The sequence below is a fragment of the Manis javanica genome, chromosome 14, assembly GCF_040802235.1.
Source record: "Manis javanica isolate MJ-LG chromosome 14, MJ_LKY, whole genome shotgun sequence".
Taxonomy (NCBI): Eukaryota; Metazoa; Chordata; class Mammalia; order Pholidota; family Manidae; genus Manis; species Manis javanica.
The window spans coordinates 5231058-5255128 of record NC_133169.1 but is presented as its reverse complement, the minus strand read 5'-3'; the positions used below and the strand labels follow the sequence as shown (position 1 = coordinate 5255128).

At 42.8% G+C, this 24071-nt stretch overlaps 1 protein-coding gene across 1 annotated transcript in view; it reads right to left on the bottom strand.

Moving 5' to 3' along the window:
* Nucleotides 1-2475: 2475 nt before the first annotated feature.
* The window catches only part of RGS5 (regulator of G protein signaling 5), a 45577-nt gene continuing 23981 nt past the window's right edge, over nt 2476-24071 (bottom strand). Inside the window, exons 3-5 of the mRNA XM_017659587.3 lie at nt 18667-18728; nt 11162-11328; nt 2476-7336 (exon numbers count right to left, since the gene is read on the bottom strand). Coding sequence (XP_017515076.1) covers nt 7175-7336; nt 11162-11328; nt 18667-18728 — 391 coding nt within the window. The 3' untranslated portion in view covers nt 2476-7174. The remainder of the gene's footprint in view (nt 7337-11161; nt 11329-18666; nt 18729-24071) is intronic.

Here is a 24071-nt window from a genome sequence, read left to right as displayed (position 1 = left end):
CAGGTCTTCTTGGCCCCAGCAGCTGGCATCTCAGCTGAAGAGCATCTTTGCAGAGAGACGAGGATTGGACTTCTGTCCTGGGCACACTGGGGCACGTGCAATGTCAATGCCAGCTCTGACATTTTCAGAATCTGAAATTTTTCCTTTATCACCTCTCTGCTCATTGTCAGTAGACTTGTTAGAGAAACCCAAGTAGATATGTAAGTTATGGCTTTAGTTGTTAACTTCAAGAGCAGTCAAAATAAATCTTCAGTTAAAAGAAATAAGGGAACATCAATCACCATTTTTGTTTATTAAAGCCTCTGGGCTCTGATTTTCTCTTTAAGCGTCTTATATGTTCTCCAAGAATTCTGCTTAGAAGCGAAGAGGCTTCAGGCATTAGCAGCCCTCCGTCTGAGGCAGGCGTCCATCTCTTCCCTGTCACGGTCCCTTCCAGCAGCAGTCCCAAGGTTCCACTTCTTCCAGACACAACTAAACCTTCCAAAGTCACCAGCCAGGAAGCATATCCACCCCTGGCTGCCTGCCACCAAACGCCGCATTGTCCTGAGGTGGGAGGAATTTGTAAACGTGACGTCATTAACAGAGGCCTGGCTGCTAAAGACGGAGCAAAGACTGCCTCCTCATAATCTTGTTTTCTAAGAAAATGTTCATCCACATTTCCTATTGTTTTAACAACTTAAAACACTGAGAAAGTTGCATTTGACTGAAAAGTAGAAAAGCATAGAATTGGGCCAGGAATTAGGCAGATGAGGCCAATTCCAGTGCAGAATGCATGCAGGCATTGGGAAGCCATCGGGAGAGTTAGGATGTTTAGAAAGCGGTGTGTGAGCAAAACCATTTTCAAGATACCGCTGCGTGAGAATGTGCAAAATCAGCAAAATGTTCTCTGGCGGTGACACAGCCCGGAGACCTTGGCCGACATTACTGACAGGATGGAATGGACCCCCACTTGGGCCGTAGTTGATCTTGCTTGTTTTACTCAAACTGGAACATTAGTTTTAATGTTTCTGGGAGATCACCCGTGGTCCCTTTGGTCCGGCGGACCACACAGAAGTGCGAGAGGCAGCACTGTGGCCTCTAAGTTCTGTTCTGCCACTGGTTCTAATAGTGACCTTGGGCATCACTTCTTCTCTGTGGGAGACACAAACGTGTCCATGATCGCTGCTCTGATAATACCTCTTAGTGGGAACTCTCAGAAGTCATCCAAGATGACGCGCATGAAGAGGACAGCTAGTGTGGAAGTGACTGACGCCCGTGGCCTCTACATGAAATACGAAGGCTTCGTGGGGGCTCAGAATGAGACTGAAGAACCTGTCAGAGACCAAGACACACACCCCTTCAGTCTCTCGGGCTCTCTTTCTCCATGGGGTTCTCATCACCGTTTCTCCCTGTAAATCTGCTCCTGTACCAGACAGAACAGCTTGGTCTCTCTGCCTCTGCACCGCAGGTGTCTCCTTTGCCACTTGGACCTTTGGGCCAAAAGAAAGAAGATGGAGAGGGTCTCCTGCTCAGCCCTGCAGCCCTGCACGTCGGCTTGTTAATCGTCAAAAGGAATTGTGTTCATCGTCTGAGATTTCTGCAAATAGCCCCTTATCTGAAGCTTGCCTCCCCTGAGGAGATAGGGGAAAGTGTACGAAAACAATGATAGCCTGTCAAAGATTCACAGGAACACCGTGACCAGACCTGGGTCAGTGGGAGTCAGCTGATTGAGGGCATGGAGTCTCTCGCCTCTCTTCTTTAGACTGTCACAGGCTCCCAGGCGTCTACAGCCTTTGGTCACCCCCTAACCTGCTTCCCCCTCTCTGCCTCCCCTTTCCCTGGCATGAGGAGGCTTGAAATTAACCCTGTTAGGATAGGGCTAATTTAGGGCATCAGTCTGCCATCCTCTTGGTCTGCTGGCTTTCCAAATGAAGTTACTTTCCGTGCCCCAGTACCTTGTCCCCCCATTTCCTGACATGTCTCGCAATGAGTGGCACGAGCTTGGACTCAGCAACACCCTGATTATGCTTATTTCTGCTCCCACCCAGTCCCGGCTCCACTAGTTGCATGGTCTTAGCTCATTCCCTAAAATATCTGAGCACCCAAAGGTCATTGAATCGAGCTGCTTGCAGTGGCACCTGGACCTCAGCTCTTTCACCAAGGCAAGAGAAAGGAGTGGCTAAACTCTCTGAGTCCTGCAGGATCCAGAAAATGGCCTCAGGCAAGTCAAACAGGGAACAACTGGCTCTGTAAGTTGTTGCCACCTGAATCCAGAGGAAAGTAGTCCCTAGAGTGTATGAACCTGGGGCCCATTTTTCCTCCCCTTCTGAGCTTTGTGTGTCTGGCTGTATCACACTTGGTCCTTATCAGGGTAGGGATCATCCCAGCTGATCAAGGGCTCACCTGGAACGTGGAGTATTGAGGACAAGCAAGCCTGCCTCAAGGAAGAGTTTCGGGTCAGGAGTGTTCAGAAGTCAAGAAGGACCCAGAAGAGGCTGCTATGTAGGTATATATTTATTATGATATATGTGATCGTGGTTACAGATACATATTTGGTGCTCTATCAAGAAGTGTGAGTCACATAGTACATGATGAATTGGATACAAAATCAGATGATAAACATAATTGTTCCTAAATGAAAAAAAAAACTTACGGGATAAATGCTGACAAATGCACTTCTAAACCTTTCATTTCTACTCCTCTCTCTGGGCTCTGTCTCCTGAAGCTGAGCTGAAGTTGTAATGTGTTAACAACATTTAGTTCCCACCAATCCCGACACTATATGACATAAAAAGAACTCTTGGCAGACATTATCCTGACTATGTCTCGCCTTTGGAGAATTTCTCAGCATGTCCCATTGTTGTGTCTATGCCTTTAGCCTCAACACTTTCCTAGATAAGAAGTGACATGCTTTTAATGTATTTATTATTACATAATTGGTGGTCAGTCTCAACTATTTTAAATGTTTCCTCTTGCAGGGGTAGAAGAGGAGGGGAGGTATGGGTGTGAGCTGGGGAGGGAAAATACCTCAGATGAGAAAACAAGTAACTTGCAATAAACTGATAGGAATGTTAGGAGTTTGATTTGAAGCTTCTCTACTGGAAAATAAGATTATTAATAAACTGTGAGGTGAGGCTAATAGTCTACAGGCTTTTCCCCTTCCTTCTCTGCTGTGAGTTTGCATTCAAAGCCACAAATAGCTTCTCAGTTGGAAGTTATCTTTTCAGCTAAGTTGATCCTAGGGGAAGCCTTTTTTTGGGTATCTGTTGCTCTGATCTGCCCCCAACCTATTTGGGTGAAAGTTGGTTCACCGCAAGTAGCCGTTGTTAAATTGCTAACTGAAGAATCTTATCCCAAACAAGTGGTCAATACAAATGTGTCTAGAAGGATGGAGAGACTAGAAAACCAGAGAGGTGTAATGACCACTCCGTCAGGCTGTACTGAGATGCGTCAAGACATCACGTCGGGAACCTCCACGGAGCTGTCTGACCCTTGGATCTGGACGCTGGATGGTAGACAGTGATTCTCCGCACTCTGCTTTCTGGCGCATGCAAGTCAAGTGGGGAAAGTAGATCCTCCACAGTTGTCCTTTTCTCTAGTCAAAACTCCCTAGGATTTTAAAATAAAGTCTCTCATCTAGCTGATTGAGAGTCATGACATGCCTTCCTGCAAACCTTGATGAGGACACCAAGCAGCAGTCCGATTTTCCACTAAGCAGAACTGCCCTGAAACGTTTCAGACCGAATGGATTTGCTCATGGGTCTGGGCGCTTCTTTACCACTTACCTTTTCCCAACTTCCTCCCCTTTCTTTCTCATGACCCTTTATTTTCCAAACTTGCTAAATTCTCAGGCTACAGGGAAAATGACCTGCTGGAGGGAATGATTTCAATTTCCCTGAAATACAAGTAGCTTTTTTAATGATTCTCATTATCAAATCTGTGATGGAATTGATAATTTGACAAAGCCCTGGCAGGAAATGCATATTAGTTTATCAATTGAGTTGCTAATGGTCAAGTTTTTATTGAAAATACTGAAGAGCTATAATTATTTGGGAGACTACTAAGAACTCCATCCTCTTGAAATACAGTGTCCACAGGGGACACATCAACCAAGCAAAATCCATTGCTTTTCAGAGAATAAAAAGACAATTCCTCGCACCAAGTTCTTCTCATTATGCACTAAAAACTGAATTACTTAAAGCATAATTTATACCGGACAGAACTGGAGTACATGGGGTACTGGGAGCAGGGCACAAAATGTTGCCATATATTTGATGTTGGCAAAGCAAAGTTACTGAAATGCTTTGGTAAGTTCTGCATTTCAGAGTGTGTCTATCTGGGAGAAGTGTGTGTGTGTGTGTGTGTGTGTGTACGTACACGTGCGTGTGCAGGATAGTGGGTTACTCACTGCTTTCATAGACAAACACGGAACTCAGCCTCCTAGCGTCAATGGTCTGTCTCTTTATTCGGGTCCAGTTTAGTTCCTAATCTGATGCCAACTCCAGCCTGTATCAAACGCAGGCAGAAAAACAGAGGTCATGGGCCATCACCTGGCCCAATGTTAGGTTCCTCTCAAGAATGAGAAGCGTTCGCTCCTGTTCCCACTGACCACAATCTGGTCCCACCAGCTCTGTACATCTCAGATCCACTTACAATGGCAGCTACATTTCACAAGGGTGGAAAATGAGAACCCCACAGGGCTCTTGCTTTAAGTTTCAGTTTCCCAAATTTCCAAGCAATTTACTTAAGGGAAAGTGGAGAGGGAGCGATAAACAGATGCAACACATTTTTTTCCTGGAAAGATCATCTCAGTTTTTTCTAATTTCCCAGAAAGAAAGGAATGTATTTTCTTTGGGTTACCATGGAAACCTCTACTGACAAAGTTTCTTTTTCTTTTGTTTCCCCTCGGTTTAAAAACAGTTTCAAAAGATTTCAAAGAACTTTTCTAGGGCAATGTTGATAATATTGCTTCCTCACTTGGGGCTGTGATATTTGTATTCCTTTTAATGTTATTATTCCATGTTAGAATAGCTTTCAATGTGTGTGTGGACTACTTTAAGTTTAAAATTGTGGAAATCTACCTGCATCTGCCTCCTGGGTTCAGTTTACACATACACGGGGGTATGCAGTCAATTTATGAATACACTTGATCTGAGACTTTGTAATATCATCCATCTGAGTGAGCTCCGTAATATCTGCTTAATTCTCTGGGTCTCTTCAAACATTTGGCTATTTCAAATATTGTGAATAAAATATTTGAATTCCTAATTCAGGTTTTCCTTAAAAACGTTTGGTATTCAAGTACAAACATCGCCATTGTTGGGTTCTTAGCATTTCTAGCTGCATTAGAAAGTTAAGGGGTGAGGGTTTTATACTGATTTGGGGCCAGTGTAGACAGATGCTGAGGAAGGTGGTACCAGGAATTTTTATCTCAGTTGCTTATCACTCCTACATTCATGCACATGGCGAGGACTTCTCTTTCAGGCTAAGTGTCCACCTGGCCTAGCTGTCGACAGCATGGCGATGGAATTTCTTTGAAGTGAGCAATATTGACAGATAGGAGCGAACTCATCCCACACTAGCAAGTGTTGGCAGTGAACCCAGTCACTCCAACCCATTTTCAGAATATGAAGTAAGTATTCAAGAAGGGCATCATTGCCCTTTGAAATAACAATAGGGAAACCCCAACTAATACAGCGTTTGCCAGAGGAACCCACCAATACAGTTGCTTCACTTTCAATATTCTTAGGGAATAACTGAATCGATGGGTGACAGACATGTGAAACCAGGAGTGTGTGGATAAAAAGGGAAAAAAAGAAGGAAATATGAGACTAAACAATGTCATCTTCTACTTACAGAATTTTCAGAATTTTATTAATCCTTCAAAAAATACTTTCTTTTTTTGATTAACTCAGTATCCTCATCTTCAGTACCCTCATACATAGTTTAGTTCCTTATTTCTACTAAATTATGTAAATCACTACTTAATTAAATCTACTAAAGATAAAAAAGTTCTAGCAAGACTTATAATGATGAAATACAGAATTAAAAGTTTTAAACCTACTAAGCAATGCCATGGCCTAGCAGTCAGCTGTGCGTGAGGCACGTTAGTGGTATAAATGTGCACTTTGATGAAATTCGCTAACAGGGAGCAAAATAGGAAGGAAAGACAGGATTGCTCAAACATCACTGGATTTTGCAAAACGCAGGGGATGTTAAAACTCTCTCTTACTTAGAAAGCCTGTACGTGTCGCCAAATTAATTTTTCCAAAGATAATCTGATGTTTTGAAGATAATTACCATTTACTAAATAAAAAAATGGCATTACAGCAAAATTAATCATTTTAAGCCTGACAAAATTATCTCATTTTAGTGCACAGCCCTGTTAATGTGGAGGTGAGAGGCCACTGTTATGCACAGCAATGGTACCATTTTACACAATTGGAGTCGTATTTCAGAATTTTAACATTCACCTGGATTTAAATACTTTCAAAATTGAAACTTTGGGCCTATGAACTAAAGGCAGAGATACACTTACAAAATAGTCCATTGTCAATCTTAGTCATTGATTTAACACAGAATTTGGTAACTTCATGGGGGGTGGTCATGTGGGAGGTATAAGGGAAGAATATGGATTGTGTTTGGCTTAAATTTGTATAAACCAGCATATTCATGGTGGCATGTCTTGTTTATAATATTTAGTTGACAGGAAGATATTCTAAGGGAAAGATCAATATTTTAAATAATGTATTGGCTCAACATATTTAAAAAGTCGGAATTAACAGACAAGATCAATTACTCTCATGTGAAGTTGGTCTTTCCGCATTCATATTCTTTCTCAAATTTAGGTGGTGATCCATTACCGAAACCCAATGGACCCACGTTCAATGGGATCATATCCTTGTCTTCTATTTCCTTGCCTTAGGCAGAACTTTTCTGTAATTCTAATTGGGTTTAACAACCACACACTAAATAGACCTTAATAAAGAATATGCAGGAAGAAGGAATTGGGAGAGGAAGGCATGCAGACGTCTAAAATAATGCTAGCAAAAAGGGTAAGCCCCACTCCACAAAGTTGTCGCTGTTTGAGTATTTGAGCAAAGCTGCTATGGGAAGCTATGTAGGTTGCTGGAAAATGCTGGGTGATTATGGAGCAAATGACTCACAGGATGATTCTTACAGCCCAACTAAATTGCTACTTGATCAATTCCTCATAAAACTCCGAACGCACAAAGCGAGGCAGTGAATCCTTTTCCATCAGGGCACGGATTCTTTTCTGGGCCACATCAAAGCTGCTCAGAGAAGGTTCCACCAGATTTTTCATTGTGATGTCCTTTGTGAAGTGATCAATATTCACCTGTGGGCCAGGAAAGAAGATCACGAGTCAGCCCAGGTTGCAGGATTTGATGAGGGTGTGAAAAGAAGTGGAATTTCTCACCAATAAAACATATAGAAGAGAGTTATAAGTGAGAAATAGCATTTCTATTTTATAGGAAATGGGGTAAGGTAACGATATTCCAGTAAATGCATGACTCAAATTACGATCCAACCAGTGTTGGGCACTTGCAATGTATCAGACCCTCCACCAGCAGCTAACACATGCATACTTCACTTTATAAATAAAAAGAGAGTGTGTGTGTGTGTGTGTGTGTGTGTGTGTGTGTGTGTGTGTGTATGTAAAGTGGCTTCCTCAAGGTCACAGTATGTGTATTTGAATCAGACTCAGAATTTGAATCCAGCTGTCTTAATGCTAATCTTAGTCTTCCTTCCATACTGTCCCGTTTCATGCCTAGTGGAGGGAGAAAAGAGGGAGAAAGAAATTGTGATCCGGGATCCAAGCCCTTTGCATGGCTCCACAGGAGAGGGGAAATGTGGTACTTCCAGGAAACTGGTTCGGACAGAATAATAATAAAAATAGCAGCTAATTATTTTCTAAGCACTTAGTCTGTGCAGGCACTGTGCTGATGAACCCATTTAATCTTCCTTTAATCTACGAGGCAGATACTGACACCCACATTTTACAATTTACCCTGAGAAACAGAAACGTTAAATGATTTTCCCAAGGTCATAAGCGGTGGAGAGGATTCCCAAGCCCAGCAATGCGGCTTTTAACCAGCAGAACGCAGTGTTGCGGGCCCCGTGGCTCCCAGGTCCTGGGGACACCGTTCGTGGCAGGGGCCCCGTGAATGGACCGCAGCGGAGGGGAAGCCTACGGCCTCCCGGGAGGCCTGAGTTGTGCTTTGAGAGCAATCAGCCGCAGGCTTTAAGGACTCCTGAGTGATCTGAGTGTGAAAGAGAAACAGACTCAACCAGTGGATCTGAATTTGAATACTGGGAAGTGCTTCGGGTCTCCCCCGGGGCTGCTGGTGGTCCCCGGTACCGAGAGAAGCTCTTGGGGTTCGGGGAATTACAGAGTGGCTGTCGGTGCGGGTCAGGGACGGAAGCATGATGCGGAGCAGCGGACAGCAGCTGTGATGGAAGGCCCGGGAAGAAGGGGGTCGGGACTGGTACGATTTTTCACAGCTGGGAGGGGCCGGTGAGCTTTAGCAGGCAAAGCGGAGGACAGCGGGTGTCAGAACCAGAGCAGCCTCTGGGGTGATGTGGCCCAATGCCTGCCTGTCCAGGCCAGGCTCCGAGGCCCGGGGAGGTCACGGCACATGCCCACACCCCGCCGGTGAAGGACCGAGGAGAGGCCATAGGAAAGTTTCTCTATTCTCAGTCTAGTCTTCCCGACACACTAAAGCAATGTTTCCTCCCCCTGCATTAAATATCCACTGAGCTGGGTAGAAAGCTGTCCTCAAAACGGTAGAATTTCTAAAAAGATAAAACTATCTCCTAACCTTATTTTTTTAAAGATGTGATGCATTTAAAACTCTCTAACACATTATATTCAGCAGCTCATAGCAGCTATTAATCTTAATTTTATATATATGCATAGACCTCCTCTAATGAATCACTCTGATACATATTTATCTGAGAGGAAAATATTATTTCATTACTTTTAAATGTGGACAAATGACAATTTGCAATGTGCAAATTATCTATTTATTGAACTGCATGTGGCCATTTCTCTTTCTTAAATCTTAATTCCAGTTCTTACCACTGTCTCTCTCCCTCAGTTCCTGGTACTAAAGAGCTGAGGTGAATATTCAGAGAAAGAAATTTAGACTACTATTTGCTCAGTAAATGTATTATATAGGTCAGTCTGCTACTCAGTAAAATGAAGTAGTAAGCTTTTAGGTCAAAATACAAAATTTGGGGAATTTTTTAAGTTTTAAAAGCCACAATTTATTAAGCATACCGTAGGTAAACATACATGTATGTGAGATGTTTACAGTTAAGGGTCTCTGGGATTAGAAAGTTTTAGTTGCAGACTTGCTGGTAGTCACACATCTAAGAAGGTCTGGAGTTGGGATATCTGCATACATTCATTTCACAAATATTTACTGAATGCTTATTATGGGCTGGGAGCAGCATTCGCATTGTCTTCAATGCCCAGCTCAGGGAATGGAAGTGGAGGCTATTTTAATTCAAGCCCACAAATCCTTTTAAGTGGGGGGGGGGGCACCCTTTGTTTGTTCTAGCAACTCAGCTAGGGTTTGATTTGTTTTGAAACTCCATTGTTAATGTCTCATGTTTTCATGATAACCACCAAGGTTTTAATAAGGAACCTTGAGAACAGTGTTTCCCTAGAGCTCAGAGTATCAAGCAATAAATAGTCTGGACCTGGAATGGTCCCCCCCACAACAACCACAATCCCCTCCTTTGAAGGCACTGCAACAGGTCCTGGAATTCTGTGAAGGGGAAGAAGTTGGTAGGAAGGTAGGTTGGAAAACGTGAAGTTAGGAAGTGAGTGTTGAATTTCACACTCAATCTCCTTAATCACATCACAGATAGAGATTCCATGCTGACTGAAGAAAGAATGGCTCAGCACAATGACACGGGAAGAAGGAGAGAGCTAACCTACGTGCCTAGCGTGAGAGACTGGGGTGTAAAAGGAGAGATGTGGAGAAGATTCCAAAGTCAATTTCCAGACTAAGATTAAGTCCAGTTCCCTCCTAGAACCCTAACTTTCCCCACCTTTAACTCATGGTATTTACACTCTCATGCTGCCGACCCCCACATCCTATGTCTTGGAGAAAGCTCCTCCACTGGTGTGACGGCATATAATTTGTCCACCCACTCAAACATATACACCCTTTAAATGGATCAGTGACGAGTAATTCACAGCCAAAGGAATAAATATCAAATGTTGGAACTCCAAGTCTAAAGCACCTGTGAGAGAAAAGGGATAGTGAGGGTTTTTCCTCTTGAATCACCTTCAGTAGATTACTGCCTACCTGCAAGGTTTGCTCAGGTCCCCTCTGTGCTTGACCTCAAATCTTAATGAAACTTTTAATTGGATTAATACGGAGTTTGAGTGACCTAACCGAAACACCATGAACAGGTCTTGCTGAGACCACCCTCGGTTCTACAAAAGGCCTTTCAATGCAGTTTCATAAATAGTAAAGAGCACATAAATTACCCCAAACATCTCGGAAATCCAACACATCTTGTCTTCAGCATCTAATTAATAGTATATATTTTTTCAACATCTATAGCACTGTTATCTCCCGATACTTTGATTTTTGTAAGTAGACACCCTGTTGTCCCAAAAGAGTATAAATGATAAAGGGCTGAGGGACACAAAGGGCTGGAGGTGAGTAGAGAAAAAAGAGAGTTTTCAAGAAAAAGAAAGGGAGGGGAAGGAAGAGGAAGGCATGGAAGATAAGGGGTAAGAGTACTTATTAGGCATCAGTTAATTCAGACACACAGATGCAGGTTTCCACTGCCGCCGCTTCATTTCATCCTCACGGCGCCCCTGCAAAGCAGTCTTCGAGATGCTCACTTTCACAAAGAAACGAAGTTCAGAGAGACTCACTAGCTCATCCAGGTCACACAAGCAGCATTCTTCCCGCTTGAGATCACATGCTGCTGGGGTGAGACCCACACTGTTTTTAGGAAGTGGTGTCCACAGGATTCAAGTTCTCGTCTGCTTGAGCCTCGTGCTGTCTTTGCACTGTCTTCCCTTCCCTCCCCTTGGCGCTTTGCACGGACTGCATGGCAGATGGGAGCCCTTGCAGCAGAGTGGTTGGGCTGACCCTCGCCGACCATGCTCACCCAGCTACCCATCAGGACCAACCTCTTTAGGAGCCTCCGTTTGGATGAATTCTTCATAAATTTTCTTTGCCATCTCAGCCATCTTGGCAGGGGACTTGACCCTCTTGTACTCCTCACAGGCAATCCAGAACTCAAGGTTTTCCTCGCTAAATTCAGACTTCAGGAAACTTTTGAAGCTGGCAAGTCCATCTAGCAAGGAAAAAGGTTGGTTGGAGAAACAGATCTGTCTATCGATCACCTGTTTATCAGTATATCCCAGTGGACCACTTACATAAGAAGCTTACAAATGTTAACATATTTACTCTTCATTTCAAACCTAAGAGGCAGGCCCTATTAACGTCCTGTTTCACAAGAAGTCACAGAAGTTAAGTAACCTGCCCTTAAGTAGCCAGCTAGTGAATGGCAGTGCCAGGATTCAAATCTAGGCAGTCTGTAGTTGGGTGGTGAAGGTTTACCTATAAATAGTATCAAGGAATACTGGCAACACTATTGCCGATCTGGACACTTACCAATTACCAAAAAGGAAAACATGCATAAGTAGTATTAGTGTTAGTTATTGTGCCTAAACTACTTACAATCCAGTTTTTCTTTCTGCAGATGAATTTTGAGCAAATAAAATGTTCCAGGCATGATGAGCGTTCACTATGATGAGTAAAATAGACGTGGATGCTGCCTAGTGGAGCTTAGGTATTCAGGAGGTAGACAGACAATGAAGAAACACAAAACACAGACCTTACAAAACAGGAAACCGGATGAAAGGAACAGAGTCACCTAGCGTCGCGAGAGGTGTAGGGAAGGCCTCGGCCAGGAAGTGGCAGTCAGCTGAGCGGGAAGGGGCCTGATGAGGTTCCTGCGTGCAGTCGTTACTAGGCCCAATAATTACACATAAGTTTTTAAAACATTATTACATCTGCGAAAACTGTAACTACTGTGATTCTGTTTTCAGTGTACTGTTGTTCACGTAGAATAGACTTTAGCTTATAATTTAAATATATTATGGATATACTTTAACATGTAATATGTGGACAGTATAATATATGTATATATTTGTATAATATGTATATTAAAATAATATAATTCTTATACAAAAATACAGCTATACACAAATATATGCATGAGAGATTCCTGGACCTGATCTTACTTTTTTCTTTCCTACCCTTCCAGCTCCAACCTCCAAAATGGTCAGTGGAAGGTAAGGTGAGGATCTAGAAAGGCACTGGAGAGGAATGAAGGAAAAGTCAATCTTTACCTTTAATTTTCCTCCTTTTTAAAGCTAACTATATATATATATTTTTTAAACCAAAATTCTAGCAAATTCTTTTCTATAGAGAGAGAATCCATATCCATATATTATCCTAGGAAACTGGATTTCTAGAGGGAGGGGAGGAAAGAATTCCAGTTTTCCGCAGACTCTATCACAACCACAGGCTGATTCTCAGCTGCATGCCTGGCGTGTTACTTGCCCCCTAGGGCAGAAGGCAGGACTGACTGTCGTCAGGACATTAGGGTCCAGTTTTCCTCTAACTTGGCCGCCATCAAGACGCACTTACGCAATCCATTAGTTCTGCTTAGAGAACATATTCATGTGTTGAATTCATGTCCTTTGACCTACTTTCAATCTATTTGTCTTTCTCTTGAGTATTTCTCCCTACTCGTTTTTTACAGACTGTTTTCATTGATGCATCATTGTCTAAAACATTGATTTCATCCAACATGTATGAAATGCACATGATTACGCCAGGATACATGGTTGCCTTTTCTTAGTTTTTCTTCCACACATTTTTATTGTCGTGACCATCATGTCCCCTGCAGCCACATTCTATTCTAAAGAAACAGAATGGGTGGGTGATAATTAACTTGGATAGGGTCACCAGCGATTTCTGGCTCCAACAAAATACTTTGCATCTTAATCTTTTCTACCTATACTAAGCTAAAAACATTTTTCATTGATCAACACCTAAAAATACATCTAGGAGCCATGGTAGGTATGATACACAATTTTCTCTAGAAACCTTGCTAGTATTACTTTGAAATCATTTGAAAATGTGCACCTTAATAAAGTCAGGTATATTTTCCCTCTCTTCCCGCTTGTATTTCCTACGATATTTCTAACATTATTTGTTATAATTTTAGTGATGCTGGAGTCAGCATATATGCTGGAAGAAGAAAGGAGGCCTTTTTCTCTCTGTCATGGTTCAAGTTTTCACTGTTTCTCAAACAAAAGGTGTCAGGTAGTCTCTGTTGAAACGGAAAACTCCCAGGCACTTTGGAGCTGCCAGGAAATGACAGCGGGAATAAAGTCTTACGAGCTGCCACACAACCTGACGGGTGCCTGTGGAGGAGGCAAGCACTTCACAGAGCAAGTCTGGGCCCGATTTGATCTCATTAGCCCGAGTTCCCACCACCTCTCAGGCGCTCTGAATCACCCATGTCCCAAACACCGTTATTTATGACCTGAGGACGCATACCAGGATTCCACAAGGTTAACGTTTACCACGTATCCAGGGAATGAGCTTGGAAAACAACTTTTCGGTACAGTAAGTCCACTTCCTGGGTACTGGCTTCACCATTCTCGAATTCCCCCCTATTATTTCAAGGCTTTTTGTCAACAGACACACCTTAAACCAAGATGCATAAAGCAGTTTTATGTTCTACTGGTCTGGGAGATGTTTAAAGCTCTTCTTCTCTCATCTGGCTTTTGAGAAGTCTCTGGAGGGTCCCTTACGAGGACCTTCTGGGGTCACTTCCCAGACACTTTCTCTTACGTGGCGTCTGGTTTTCTTATTGTTCCCCTCCTCCGCCATCGCCCCTGAGGAAGTCCTCTTGGGCCAGTCAAATGAACCCCAGGTGAATGTCTCTATTCTTTGCCTCACATCATTCCCCTGACCACCCCATACCCGGGAGAGCCCCCAGCACAAACCCCTAACAAATCCCACCCTTCTCCCCGCGGAGCCCGTTCAGAGCCTTGGGGCACTTCTGATGTTCATCGGTGCCTCTGGTCCTGCCGAAACACTCTGGGTTCGGACCCACATTATAATCCCAGAGCCAGCCTCAAGGGGTGCTGCCGCCTTGGACATCTACACAAAACAGAGCAGCAGCCCCACCAAAGGGTGAGTGAAGCCACCCGGAAACCCACTTTGAAAATACAAGGAGTGTTAGGCAGATCCTAGTTAGTTTGCTGCAGAGGAAAACTGGTGAGAAGTTGCTGATAGTTGGAGTGCCATCCCTTAGCTTCCTGGTTCAAAGCACAGGCTCCAGGGCCGGGACCGTGACGCTGGCACACTCCATTACGCCAGTAGCTCTCTGAGCCTCAGTTGCCTCATCTGTTAAATGGGGATAATACTGGAACCTACCTGGGAGGGTTTGGGGTAAGGATTAAGTAATTCACGTAAGCTCTTATATGGGGTTCAACATAATGGTAGCTCAATACATACTGGTTTTCATCATCATTAGTCATACCCGATTAATCGTCACTCAAACTCCAAATCAAATGCTGCTTTATATTGTGAGATAAACTACCCTCCGCTCTTAAAGATGTTTATAATTGTGAGAGAAGAGCTCACTTCCTAATCTTTCACCGTGAGCGTTTGCTTGTAAGTCTGTCATTTCCAGGAGGTTGTTAATTCTTTGAGTTCAGGTCTGACTTTGGCTTACCTTTGAGACTCTTGCAGCCCACCTCCTGTCTAAATCTGTGCACCTAACATTTAACAGAGGTTTGGATTTTAATTAAATAAGGCCCTCACAGAAAGCACTTCCTCCCAAATCAGAGAACCAAAGAACACAGACTTTAAAGAGAAATACATTTACTGCTTTATATTGCTGTAGTATTTCATCTCATGGGCTGGTTACCTCAGTGCTCTGTGCCTCAGTTTCTTTTTCTAGAACATAGAGATTGCTATCGTACCAAAGTCCTAAAATTATTGCAATCATTAAATAAATTAATATATGCAATGCGATGAGGACAGTGCCTTGTGCATGTGAATAATAAATGCAAGCTATTGCTTTTCTTATTATAATTACCACTTTGCAGGAGCTGGTGCAGCCAGCTAGTAAGATGAGGATAAAGGTGAGCCGGAAAACGGAAGAAGATTGGAAACCAAAGAGACAGAAGCAGAAAGAGGATGCAAAGGTGGGGGGCAGGGGAGGAACTTGGGTTCATGCTTTTCCACTCCCCAAGGGACAGTCCAAATCTCAAGGGTGTCTCAGGGAAATGTTCTGACCCCTTGGAGCTGCTGGGGGGAAAGAATCCACATACAGACTTGGCTGCTACGGGGTTGTGTTTCATTCTTTCCCTGCTCCTAGAGACGATCTGGTGGAGGAATTTGATGTCACTCTCGTATTTGAACTCCCATGTGCAGATGTGTTTCTGCGTTTAAAGAACAATACACTGTCATATGCCCCATGGGCCTACTGAGTGAAGACAGACGGTGTCATCCACAGAACCGAAGGGAGAGCATCTAAGAAACTGACATTCTTTCAAAACAGACTCAAATATGCTGGGTGATTAAAAATGGTTTTTAAAATGAAGAAAGGTCAGAGAAATCTTGCAAGCCAGAAAAGACTGAACAGCAGCTCAATTGTCTTAATGTTTTAGAGGTTAGGTACCAACTGATTTCATTTCCACTCAAGGAAAATGTGGATTTAAAGAATGCCTGGGAACTGTATCACTTGTGAGAGTCAATATCCTACATTAGCAGAAGGGAGTGCCAAACGTTCCTAATAAATTAACAAAGATGCCACCTCCTCCCAAAGTCTAAATGGTTTAGGTTATCAGATCAAACATGCAAGAAGGGAGTGTCAAGTTTGAAATGTGTATATTTCTCAATGTATCTTTCTTCACTACCTATTTTATATCAAGTTGTCTTAGTTACTAAAGCTAAGGTTAGATATTTCTGATTACAGACCGTTCATTTCAGCAGATTCAAGTAAGAACATCTCATAAGAACTGACTTGCCAAAGTTTGGTTTGAAGTCATTTATGATACACAATAGCTGGTGTTTGGGGGAATGAAGTCAAGTATTGCTACTTGAGGTTGACAGAGCCAGGGGAGAATGATTTGGGCATGCCTGTCACGCTGCTAGTCCCTTCTCTAGGAGTGGCCACAAAGAGAGAAGCAGGGACACAGAGGTCGAGATGGAAATATTAAGAGGAAGAGAGAGACAGTAAGAACAGAGAAATAGAGACAGAGCGAGGGAGAGACTGTCTTATTTTCTAATGGCCTCAGCTCCTAGAGGGCATGGCTGTCCTCTAATTCTGTGAGATCTCTATATCCGTACCAAAACCCCTCTTTTTCACTCAAACTAGTTTGGACAGATACCCTTTCAAGAAAGGAATTTTGATTAGAATAGTTATCGAATGCTTTTCCACTTATTACTTGGGAACGTTAATTGCCCAGTCTTAGAAATGTTAATTACTTAAGAAGATAGTTTTGTGGAGTTTAAGATTATATATTACATATGCACACACATTATATACACAGAGACACTGTTTACACACATACATATCCATATATAAATTAAATATATAATTGAATGAAATATTGTGAATATATAATACATATGTATTTACACAAATACATATGTGCATATATTTTTTCCCCTCTAAGTAGAAAGCATTACTGTGGGAACCTGGGGCCTCAAGCTCACACCATAGTCTTCATCTACTGGCGAGCTGAAAGGCTTTAGTACCTCAATGAATTATAAAGTGCTAATGACTGCCTCTGGCTTCACTTCTGTCCCTCTCTGTCTTAATCCCGATAGCTCTCTGTCTCCTAAAAGCCTAAAACCTGGGTATGTGGCCCTGAGGATTAGTATGATTAAAAAGGATTGTATGTGGGAGTAAAAATATATGTCCTTCTCCTTAAAGGGTTTGAAAACAGGGGAATAGTTCTGCTAATTCTCAGGTTCCTTGACAACAGCAATAAATACCTGTACCCAGGATGCTTAGCATTCAGTATGTATCAATATGTCATCTGTCGAGTTGCAATTGTCCTTAGACTTGTGGTGGAAGCCAATAAATAGGTCAATGATGAACATAAATATTTCCCTCTTAATGGACCTCTGGGTCCATTAAATGAACTTCTGGATCCAAGAAGCAAAGTGAATTAATTTGTTCACCCACTGGGTCAATAAACATTTACTGAACACTTTATACGTGTCAGGGCAGCACTCTCTGATTAGCACAAGAAATAAAATGAGAATCAAAAATGGACACGATCGAGAAAGTTCCAAATTACGGGTTCTGGTGTTCTGCCTCTAAATATCAATATTGTTTATATCAGAGGTAAGCAGGAGCTTACTTCACCAAAAACAAGACGTAAAAAAATGCTCATATACAATTCAGCCTATGGGGTGTGTCATCTCCTCTGTACCCATTAATCATGATGGTCCTTTGAGAAATATTTTTTAAATCTTCATTTTTGCAAAGCACCTAACCAAGTTCATATTCCATTTGTGTGGTAAGGATGGAGAAATACGGATTGGATACCGTAAACCAAATCATATTTGTAAAGTGAACTCTTCAACCAATACTTCTTTTCTCCATGCTGGGCACATCCTGTTGTGAAATTATCCAGATAAAAATGACTATGTCCTGGCTGTCAATATATCATAAGAGGGAGACAACTAGGAAGAAGGTACATGGCAGCCAGTCTTAAGTGGCATAAAACAGGTGCAGACAAACGGCTCTGGAAGCTCAGAGGATAAATCCTTCTGAATGGTTAAGACTAAGCATTTAGCATTAGATTAGCTTTCATAGAAGAGGGGGAATTTTATGAATACAAAGCACCCCGGGGAAGGGTCACAGGTGGAAATCCTATATGGAGGGGAGAACACTTCATATGCTGCAGACCAGCCGTATAGTTATGGAAAACCTTAAACATTGGAAATTTGAACGGGATACTACAGGACCTGGGAACCAGCAAGGCTTTTAGATTGAGGGAAAAGCATGCCAGCTCAGGTGTATTGTTTGGTATCAGCTGGGCGGGCAGCTCCTGTGCCATGTCTTGAATGAAGACATAAAAGGCATACGGCCAACAGAGGAAAGCAAGGATGGGGGACATAAAAACCCACGTCAGGTCACGGAAGCAATTAATAGGAGTTTGAACCAGGACATGCTGCCCAATCCACGCCTCATAGTTCAGGGGCCTTTACAGTGACAGAGCCAATCCTCATCAAGCCACGGCGAGACCAAGCTGGAAAAGGTGGCATCTCCATTTTGCTGATGAAAATAGGAAGCAGCCCACAGGTCAAGCCCCTTGCTCCGGCTCACATAGTAAGCAAGACAGATAGCAGCGCAGTGTGCGATCAAGAGAGCTCAGGACACTCCGTTTTCATGTTCGCCCACAGCTCAGAAGACCTGTCTCTTCATGCGAGCTGGATGACCACATGCCCTTGGCACCCTGCCCTTCTGGAGGCCACTTTGATACTGAAGAAATGTCCAGATTGGGGAAGAAGGACACGAGCAATACAAAGGTGCCTTTTGGCTCCATCCCTCCCCTGACCCTCACAAAACGTAATTCAGACTTACAGTTGTTCTGCAGAAGCTTGTCCAGGGAATCACGCCACTGCAGGACCTCATCGGGGCTGGGCCTAAATCAAGAATTGAGGAAGAAAAAGGTGACGACCGTGAGAGGGGAGTTTCCCATACACACCAACAAGGACTTAGACCTGTTTTTCTTAGAAATGATCAACCGATGACCATCCTGAACACAAGTGTGTGGGAGTGGTTTTTTTTCTAACAATGAGCTTTATGAGCTGGGTTTGCTCTCACATATATGGCAGATTTTCATCTCTTTTTGGTCAATTTGGTTAGGACTGTCCCTTTTTTAGGAGTCTGTCTTGATATTCTTATATATCCCTTGACAGAACCTCCAACTGTGGTTGTTTCTTCCAAATGTAACTGAATGAAATCCAATTGTCCCTTTACAGAGATGGAACTCAGGTTCTCTACTTCCTCAATGCTGCACTTTAACCACTGGACTTCACCAGCCAAGGGCATTCGCTTCTACGTCCACATCCCTTCCCAGCAAGGCCGTGAAGAGGGACTGTGTCATGCTGCTTCCTGTTGGGTGTGTGATCAGAGCAAGTCCACAGTTTAAAAAATCTGATTTTTCCTTCCCAGTTAGGAAAGGATCATGATTTTTGAAAGAATTACTTGTCTGAGAAGATGGTTCTACATCGTGACTAGGAATGCTGTGCACAAATACTCTCGATGCTGATTGAAAAGGGAAGGTAATAGCCAATATATAATTTCCTCTTAATCTGTTTTTGCTCTAATACTTGTATATGCATGAACCCTGCAGCTATTTCATTTTAACCACCAAGTTTTGTCTCACAGCAGGACTGGGTCAAGTCAGGCTGGAGCTGGCTGGGAAGGGGGCTCCCTGTGCTCTGGAGGGGTTCCCACACTCAGACTCTTGCATTAAGATGTGAGTTCTTCACTGTCAAGTCAAAACAGGCTAACGAGGCATTTATTAGAATATTAAAGCCGATGAAGGTGTTTCTCCTAGATTGGAATTTCCTTCTCTTTTAACCAGCCTACCTACTCTTTAGACATTTCGGGAAAATTGCTGTTTCTGGTTTTTAAAAAATAATGTCTTTAAAAAAATATCTTAATTATTCAAACTAGCAGCTGAGGTTGATAAGACAACTGCTAATTCCACTTCTCATTTTGCTCTCCAGCCTTGGATACACTTCACTTTATTTATGTAAGAGTCTGAGATAGCAGTAGATATTTTGGCTAAAGTATTGCGAATAATTCCTTTACCTCTGAATTCCTCACTGTAAAACATGTATAGATATTGAATCTTAATTATATGATTTTTCCATAAAGTTTTATGTTTTTACTATCTCAAAGTTAAACATGCCAAAAATGAGAGTACCAAACCTGGTGACATAATGTTGAAAGGTTTCTTTTTTCCTGGCTAAACACCTAGGTGTCATCAATTAAAAACTCAATACTGACTTCTTGAAAAGTTATTTTTAATAAGTGAACTACCTTCCCTCCCTCCATTTTCTTCTGGTTAAAGGTCCACAGGAAGGAGAGAGGACATGAAGAATGGATTACAAATATGTCCCTGTATTTTTCTGCCCCATTTTATTTCTAACTAAAAAAGGATTTGTTTTCCAGAGATCAATAACTCCATTTGGCCCTCATGTATTACCTCATACTGAGAACTTTTCCTATGTATATATTATTTTGTACCTACACTTTTAGCATCAGACCTTACATATCTTAATGTTTTCACTACAGTGGGTTCAATGTTTTGCTTGAAATAGATACCCATCAAGTCTTTCTTGATTGTGGATGGAAAGAGCAGGACATTGCAGGATATTAAATAATTAGAGAGAAGAAATAGCAAGGGGAAGGCCCTGCTCACTCGCTGAATCTCTTCCTGATCTGATAAAGATTCTCATAAAATGAAATGGCCTTCCCTCCGGTCAGTGTAGGGGGGCACAGGAAGAAGAAATGACTCAAGCAGGTGCACCGGACTTATGCATGTTACCAGGTCCAATTTGTCCCCAGTAGTCACGTTAGCACCAGACTAATAGTCAGCCTCAGCAGCTCATCACAGCCACGATTAAGTTCCTGAAAAGGATGTGTGCAGAACCTGCCTGGGGCTTGTAGTCAGCCAAACGGATTCAAGGACACAGTCAAGCGGATCGCGTGCCCTACAGCACAAAGCCCAGCCTTCTGATTACCAGCCGAAGAGGTAACAGGTTCATCCTGTCCTGATTCTCAGACTGTGCCAGCTCCCACTAAGCCTGACTTCTTTGGAAATCAAACACATGTGATCCAAATGACTAATAAGTCTAGGGACCACAGAGCTGACCACAGAGTCTCTGGGCGTGGGTGTGGGGGCAGGCGAGGAAGCCAGCTCCAGTGGAAGGCCAAATAGACACTTAGGGAGGTGATTAACTGCGTGTTTTATAACGCCCAGTGTAAATGCCGCCTGGTCCAGGAAGTGCGCATCTGGGCTGGAAGAGCCGTCTCCCTTTCCACACTCCAACCACACGTACCTGCTGAACGCCTTACATGGCAACACTGTACTCCTGCCCAGACGCACAGCTGGTCAGCCATGGACAGTTTTCCGCATTCCACCCTGTCTACTGGCACATCCGCTGTAACTATAATCTACCCTATTATAAATGCATGTCAAGTTAATGCATAAATTAACAATGGTTCAATTGCCATAGTCTAGTTGACAAGAGCCACAGATAACCCAAAACTTGGATTTCATAAACTGCAGCCCCGTGAACCATTCCTTCAGCTACTGACAAGTCTGACACTTACTAGCTGTAATCATGTGGAAGTATTTTAACTTCTCTAAACACCAGTGGTTTTCTTCCCTGCACTGCTTTTAATTTTAATCTACCCAGTCCCTGGCACATATTTAAACCCTTCTGGTAATGTTCTCACATGCTCTTGCTTTTGACACGGAAAATGAAATTATTTATTGGCCCTTCTAAGTGCCTGCTCTGCTCTCCCTTCCAGCAGTGCAACCTGCTCCTGCCTAGTGTCAAGTCCATGAACATTTATTGAGCCCTTACCCCATGGCCCACAGGAACCTGGGCAGCATGGATGGGGATGCAGATAAAAACACCTGCCACTTTTTAATGTCTATCTGTTGGCCAAACATTGTACACACATCTTCAGTCCTCACTCTGTCGTTTGCCAGATCAGAGATTGCCTACCAGAACCCTTTGTAAGAGTTCTCTCTGTGCACAGGCTAGCATCTCTTTATATGTGGAGGTCATCCTAGAGCTCTAAAGTGGTAAAACAGCAACAAAAATATAGTTAAAAATTAGTGACATTGGCAGGGAGAAGGAACATCTCTAATAAGAGTATCTATGTCAGCTGCTGCACATGTTGCAATTGATTATAAACCATGACAAGACTTACTGGAAACTAAGTTTATGTGGCTTAGCTTATTGTTTATTATGAGGACCTCCACCCAAGCCTTAAGAAATGCTCACATAAAGAGGGTGGGCAAATGCGGGAGCCATCAGGGTGAGACGACGGGGACGATGGGAGGAATTCAGGGTTCGAAGTTACGGAAGGGAGTTTTATGGAGCCCAGCTCATAAGCAGCATCAAATGCTGCCTACACATCACAGGGTGAGGTTCACATCTGGTAAGAAGCTACAGAAGATACTAGAAGCAATGACCTTCTTCTAGAATTATCCAGTGAAAGGAAGAGAAAGGGACAAGAGTTGGGAGAATGTTTTCCGAGTGGAACATGGGTACAGATTTCTTCCCAGTGGAAGAGGGTCCAGAGGGAAAAAGCACAAGTAATACTGAAATGGTAATGAAAGCTGGTTGTCGGGGGGTGGGGATATAGGCAACTATTTTCTTCTTTTTCTCAATGGCTCCATTTTTTTTTCCTAACTAGAAGAATAAAAAATATATTTTAAAAATAGAAAATGCTTAGAAAAAAGATTTTTTTTCTAAAAGATGAGAGTTGTTAAAAATACCTTCGGTCCAGAGATTTATTTTGTTCTCTGAGGTTGATTTTCTTCTCTGTGAGGGGAACATGGGTACAAAACAAAATACAGGGAGATTTTGAGAGGGAAAAGGGAGACCAATCGAGTTCATGCAAACACAAATCTTTTCCTGTTTGTGAAAAGACATGGAAATTCACCGAACAGGGGGTGGAGGAATGAGGTTTAGGGGTTTGGAAGATGGTGGGAAAGCTTTGTCAGGGTCACTGTTAAAACTGCAGTAGAGACGCGCAAATAGTCCCTCGGGATATAAAGGATATTTTTCCATAACAATTCAAACTGCTGGAAGGAAAAAGGGGATGGAAGACAAGAGAAGAAAATAATCCAATAAATGTCAGCCCCACTTCCGAAACTGCTTCTCTCTGAATCCCTGTTAAGCCACCTAGTTCAGGTGTCTGTGTGGTGTATTAAGGCGGAGAATCAAAACAGGGAATGGAGTGCTATATTTTTTTAAAGCTAATTCCAGCAGATCAATAACCACCCCACTGTTTATCTCCAAATAGGCTTTTTGATCTGTTGCTGCTCTGAAATGTGGTTCTTACTCTGCATTACCGTCTGGCTCCTGCCACTCCACACGGAAGAAGCTTCTCCTTTCTAAACGCAGAAAACTCAATTACGCCTCGCTTCCGGTCTGGGATCCCTTTGAAGTCACAAAAGGAGAGTGGAAATAGCCACTTAGGTTGTGGGAAAGGATTAAAAAAGAATAACCCATCTCTGTGTCTCCCAACTAGTGCAGCTCTATCAAGTGGAGGGTATTTGGATGAAGAAAAGATAGGCCAATTTATCCAAATGTTAAGTTTTTAAAAGAAATGGATGCAAAAGGGATTCCTGTATTTTTACCACACTTCAGTGGTCTCCTCAAAGCTTTTAGGTCGTCGAGTAAAGGAGTTTGAGTATATGTGGCTCTTCTTCCCGTTTTCCTTTGATTTTCATGGTTACCTCTGATGTAAAGGGAAGTGTACTTGTTTGGGGCAGTGATGGGCGTGAGGCTTGTGGAACAATAGTAAACAACGTGAGAATGGTGAGTAGTGGTAAGTAATGGTAGAGCCAATGCAGATCATGAGCTGGGTTCACTGCCGTAACATCTGGAATTTTCAAAATTATTGTTCCCATCCATGCCTAAATTATCAGAAGGTCAGGGGGGAAGAGAGGTGGGGAAAAGGGAAGGGGGTATATAGAGTCCAGTCGGGAACACTAATGAATGGACTGGGGGAAATGCTTGCTGTGAGAATTAAACAGCTGGCCAAGGATTCATTCTTCCATCAAGGAAGCTTCTTCTGTTCCTCTGCTGGACCTCAAAGGGAGGTAACTGCACAGGTGGCCCCCTTTTGATGAAGCCCCTGAGACTTAAAGAGAAGCCCAGGTGCCTCAACTCTGACCCAGAGTGTGAGAACTAAACTGCATAATTAGAGATTAAAGAAAATGTGAGACT